This window comes from Nestor notabilis, unplaced genomic scaffold (assembly GCF_000696875.1).
Source record: "Nestor notabilis isolate BGI_N333 unplaced genomic scaffold, ASM69687v1 scaffold25507, whole genome shotgun sequence".
NCBI lineage: Eukaryota > Metazoa > Chordata > Aves > Psittaciformes > Psittacidae > Nestor > Nestor notabilis.
In genome coordinates, this window is record NW_009935593.1 from 11,514 (window position 1) to 16,839 (window position 5,326).

The 5,326-nt window shown below is 35.5% G+C and overlaps 1 protein-coding gene across 1 annotated transcript in view; it reads left to right on the top strand.

Annotated features, from left to right (window-relative positions):
• Positions 1–4,860, top strand: part of AASDHPPT (aminoadipate-semialdehyde dehydrogenase-phosphopantetheinyl transferase) — a gene marked incomplete at both ends in the record, with an annotated part of 15,543 nt that extends 10,683 nt beyond the window's left edge. Inside the window, 2 exons of the mRNA XM_010017922.1 lie at positions 4,021–4,142; positions 4,699–4,860. Of these exons, the coding sequence (XP_010016224.1) occupies positions 4,021–4,142; positions 4,699–4,860 (284 nt within the window). The remainder of the gene's footprint in view (positions 1–4,020; positions 4,143–4,698) is intronic.
• Between the last annotated feature and the right edge of the window lie 466 nt (positions 4,861–5,326).

A 5,326-nucleotide genomic window follows, 5' to 3' on the forward strand; every position in this document is an offset into this window, starting at 1 on the left:
TGTGTACCCAGCTGTGTGACATCTGTTCTGAAGCTTGTTTGCATGTGGATGTTCAGAAGCACAGACAGATCAGATCTGCAGTCTTCTACAACCTGCCTAGGCATATGTTAAAGGAATCCTTTTTTCTTTACCACTGCGAGTTAAATAAGAAGCAGTAGTACAATTGCATAAGTTTCAATGAGTTCCTGGCTTTATCATCGGTCATTGAAAATGTAAAGACAAAGCATTTCTGGAAGCATATGGATTATGTGTATGCATTACAGTAAAAGCATTTGTTCCTTCAGAGAATGTTTTTCATGTTTTTACTGAATTAATTTTTATCATGCATCTCCTAGTCATAATTATTATGCTTTTTTAGAGAATTTTCTTTGAACTTGCTGTTAGAGCATTTATGTACCAGAACTCCACCTGCCTAAATACATACATGTACACTGCAGCCAAATTTCTCTTAGAAAAAAAGTGTCATCTTGTAGGGAAGAAGAAACCACCATACTGTGAACTGTGAAGTGCAGATAAGAAGTTCATTTTTAGTCAGTTAACAAAAGTCTGAAGGTAAAGCCAAAACCTGACTATGTTCATCATGTTATATTATTTTTGTGGTGAATACTTTGCAAGTCTTGGGGAAGGTAATCTGAACCTTTTTAAAAGTACTTTTTAAGAATAATTTGTCTGGTTGATAATCCTTGTAAATACTTGTTTGTCTTGCCTTTATTTCCTATCAGAATTCCAACTTGCATTCCAGGTGTATGCATTACAGTAAAAGCATTTGTTCCTTCAGAGAATCTGTTTTTCATGTTTTTACTGAATTAATTTTTATCATGCATCTCCTAGTCATAGTTATTATTATGCTTTTTTAGAGAATTTTCTTTGAACTTGCTGTTAGAGCATTTATGTACCAGAACTCCACCTGCCTAAATACATACATGTACACTGCAGCCAAATTTCTCTTAGAAAAAAAGTGTCATCTTGTAGGGAAGAAGAAACCACCATACTGTGAACTGTGAAGTGCAGATAAGAAGTTCATTTTTAGTCAGTTAACAAAAGTCTGAAGGTAAAGCCAAAACCTGACTATGTTCATCATGTTATATTATTTTTGTGGGGAATACTTTGCAAGTCTTGGGGAAGGTAATCTGAACCTTTTTAAAAGTACTTTTTAAGAATAATTTGTCTGGTTGATAATCCTTGTAAATACTTGTTTGTCTTGCCTTTATTTCCTATCAGAATTCCAACTTGCATTCCAGTTTCTTCTGTATTCTGTTACATGATCTTTGTATGTTCCTTGTAGAAAACATGGTGGCTTCGCAAAAATCATTAAAATATTGAGGCATATTTTTTTCCTTCTTTGCTTAAATTTTACAGAGTAGGCAATAAATAGGAGGAAAAATTGTTAAAAAGGTCTTGGAAAGTTATCATCAGAACAGTAAGCTTAGCTGTCCAGTGAAGGACCCTGGTATCCTGTCTTGCCCTGTGCCTCAAATGATCATCTGTAGACTATATGGTGTTAGAACAATTTGTCACTGTGAGAACAGTAAAACACTCCAATAAGTTGCCCAGAGAAGGGGTGAAAACTGCTTGACAGGCCCCTGGGTAACCTGACATAAGGCTCTGATTTCAACAAAAGGTTGGACCAGGTTGTCTCCAGACATCCCTTCCAAACTAAATTTTTCAATGATTTTGTGAATCTGTCTTTCTCTGATACTGAAGCAGATACGAGGAAATGGACCAGGCAGACTGCTGTACTACTTGGAATTTGTGGAGAATAGTAGTCCTAGCTCCTCTAATCCATTCCTCAGAGAGAAGCAACTGTGCTACATTAAGAAGAAAACGGGAGGGGGGGGGCACTTCTGGAGAAGTTGTGTCCGAGTTTTTCAGAGGAGGGATGTAACAGATGGTTGGAGTTCAGGGGAAGGTACTGTGCAAATTTGAATGTAAGTGTCAAGGAGGGTAGCTGGGCAGTTGAAGAAACCTAGGACAAAAAGGGGGTAAGTAAGGAGTGAAAAGGCAGAATGGTTTTGATATACATTTGGTATACTAAACAGTTTGAGTGTGTTCACTATGTGTGATAAGGTTTGGATGGAAGAAGATAATGCAAGAGCCTCTAGTTGCTGAAGGTAGTGTAGTTTGGATAATCTTCTTTGGGTTATTGAAAGATGGAGAACTCTGAAAATAATGTAGGAGAAAGGATACATCAGGACATTTCTGCATGTTCTGTAGTTTGAATCCCTTGGAGAGGCTGGTGACTCACCACTGCTGTCTTAAATACTTGAGAAAGTAAAAAATAAGTGGGTTGTTTGGAGCAGGTCTCAGCATAGTTATTTGGTCATAAAATAGGCCATATAAACTCAGAGATGAAAGACAATAACCCTTCTTCAAGTTGAATAATTTTTCTGTTATTTTTCATTGTTTCAGGGAAGTTGGATTGACTAAGCAGATGGATATTTCATTTGCCTTCGTAATCTATCAAAACATGCTTGACATTGTGGGTGCTTTTCTTTTTTAGTATCATCACTTTTCTTCAGAGAGGAAGGTTAGTTCTGTCCTTAGATTGTTCTGGATCATTCCATTAGGTGGCTACTGCAACTGCCAAAAAATACCTGTCTTAAGATGTTTTCTTCGCTTTAGTCTATAAACGAAATCAAGGGCGTCTCTGAAATGAAACTGCCATGTCTTGTGCGCTGTGTATGTCAGGTTACACTTTGCAGTATGATATAGAAATTGTCAGAAAAACTTGAATGTGTGCTTTAGTGTGACATTAGTTTGTTCAGATCAATTATTGCTGCTGCAAATGCCTGTTTTTTATATAGTGCTTAGATACCTGTAGAAGACAACCACGTTGTAGCGAAGGGTTAATACTCTTATCCCTGTTATAAGATGGGGAACATTAGTGTGAAGAGGGGAAGTTCCTTGCCCATAGTCACACACAGAATCAGTGGTGGAGCTAGGGTTAAAATCTTCATCTTTGTTAAGCAATTGTTTAATGGTGGGTTTTTAAGAGTAGTGTGGTATTGGAAGGGGAGACTATGTTTTGGATTGAATACACCTAACATTTTGCTAAGAACATTTCATAATGTATGAAAAATTTTGTCTCAATATGTTGAATTGTCGCTATCAAGATTTTTATTATCCCTACTAAAGAAAATAGATGGCTTTCTGCCACTGATTAGCCAGCTGTAAACCCTTTTGGACAGATTGCATGGTATGCTGTTTAATGATATAGGCTGTGGGTGATTAGCCGAGTATATAACAAGGTCCATAGGTTCCAGTGTATTGTAGAAATACCATGCATCAGTATAACCACAGTCTGTAGTGGTGGAAAAAGTGGTGTAGCCCCTGAAGAGCTGCTGCAGTGCCACACAGCTGTGCTTAGTTTTAGAGAAGGCTTAAATTTAATCCAAGGATTTGAAGGTTTGGTGTTCTGTGTTTGTTTGTTTTCCTTGATCTCTTTCTTACTGTAATTATGGGCATCTCCCTGCTTCCATTTTTCTTGCAGAATAAATCCAAAAGACTTAATATCGTATGATAAGTGTGGGATATTTTATTTCTGCGTGTGCTTAAAAAAAGTTTCTTATGTATCTCAGCATCCAAGGGCAGGAGTCAGAATAGCTTGATGAATTCCAACAAACAGCATGCTGTTTTATAAAATTTTACTAGATCAAGCTGTCAGATATCAAAGACTGTATATGCTGCTTTTATAGCTGAATATGATTTTTTAATTTATTATTGGTACTGGTTAAATACTTTGCTTTTTAGAGAATGCTGAAAATACGTAATGAGTTTTACTTTCATTTCACATTTTAATGCAGTAATTCTGTTATAGGAGGGGGGGGCTTTTATAGTGTTCTGAACAATCATCAGGATCACTGCTTTGAGGCTATCTAAATTCAGATTGTTCATGATTTTTTTCTTCTGAGTTTTTCTAGAGCAAATAACATAAGGTAATTAATTTGCTTTTCATTATTACTCTTGTTAAAATGTCTGTAAATATCTCTTTCTGTAAACTTATCTCTGCAAAATTTACAGGTAGTAGCTCAATTCCAAATTTCTTTCACATCATGAAGAGACTGTTTACTGAAACAGAGTGGGGTGTAATCAAGTCTATGAGTAATGAATGGATGCAGCTGGATATGTTTCATCGGCACTGGGTAATTTTTTTTCTCTATTTAAAGACTGTAATGCTATAATCTGCATGTTTTCTTTTGATATGTTTTGTTACTATTTTCACTATAGTAAAATTGTATATTTTTAATAGTTGCTCTTTTGGAGATGTTATTTTAATGGGGTTTATATAGAATCATAGAATCATATCTTAGAACAAAAAACCCACCAAACACTTTGGTTTTTTTTTTTTTTTTTATGTCAGAATAACTTTGAGAACGATAGTAGAGCTGATGTTTCTGGAAAGATACATGACTAGTTTTAAACACATAACCAGAGCAAGGTAAAGGGTTCATATCTGTGTGTGCCACTTGGTAATTTTGCTTGCATATTCATTATAGTGCAGCAAAGTTACTGTAGGTATTAATAACACTGATAACTTTTTCTCTTGGTAATTGCATCATTCTACCTTCACATTTACAAGTCTTAAATTCATTTATAAGTCTTAAATTCATTTGATCTTTAGTGCTGCTCAGAACTAATATTTATGAAACAGTTTGAGAACATCCAGTATGAATAAAATACATTTATTCTGTGTTCTAGGCCTTAAAGGAAAGCTTCTTAAAGGCTATTGGAGTAGGAATTGGCTTTAACTTGCAAAGAATTGAATTTAATGTGTCCCCACTGCAACTGGAAATAGGGAATGTGTATAAGGAGACAAAAATGCTTCTGGATGGAGATGAAGAAGAAGGGTGGACATTTGAGGTAAGAAATACTCAAATTTATTTTTTCAATGGTGGTAAACAGTCTCAACACTCACATGGTTGCATTGCATGTTTTTTTGGGGTTTTTTTTGTTGCAACATGACACCTTTCTTGTGTATAACCACGTTGAACATGTATCAATCAAAAATTAGGATATAAATCCACAGCATTTTAAAATAGTTTTTATAATTGCAAGACCACCCCAAAGATCTATTTGTTATAATGGCTTTTTATTTTTTCTGTTCCTCAAGTATATTTCTTGCACTAAATGCAATTCATCCTAGGAGTGCAGGAAGCTCACTGAGGCATATTCAGACCTGATTTGTGAACAGCGTCTAAGACTTTCAAGTTCTTCAACAGTTGGTTTAGAATGGGACTAGTGAGTAACTAGCTACATTAGTTAATGTTTATATTAAATGTTTGAAATGGAGGAGGTGTCTTCAGCTCCTTTGGGTTTCTTGCTACTT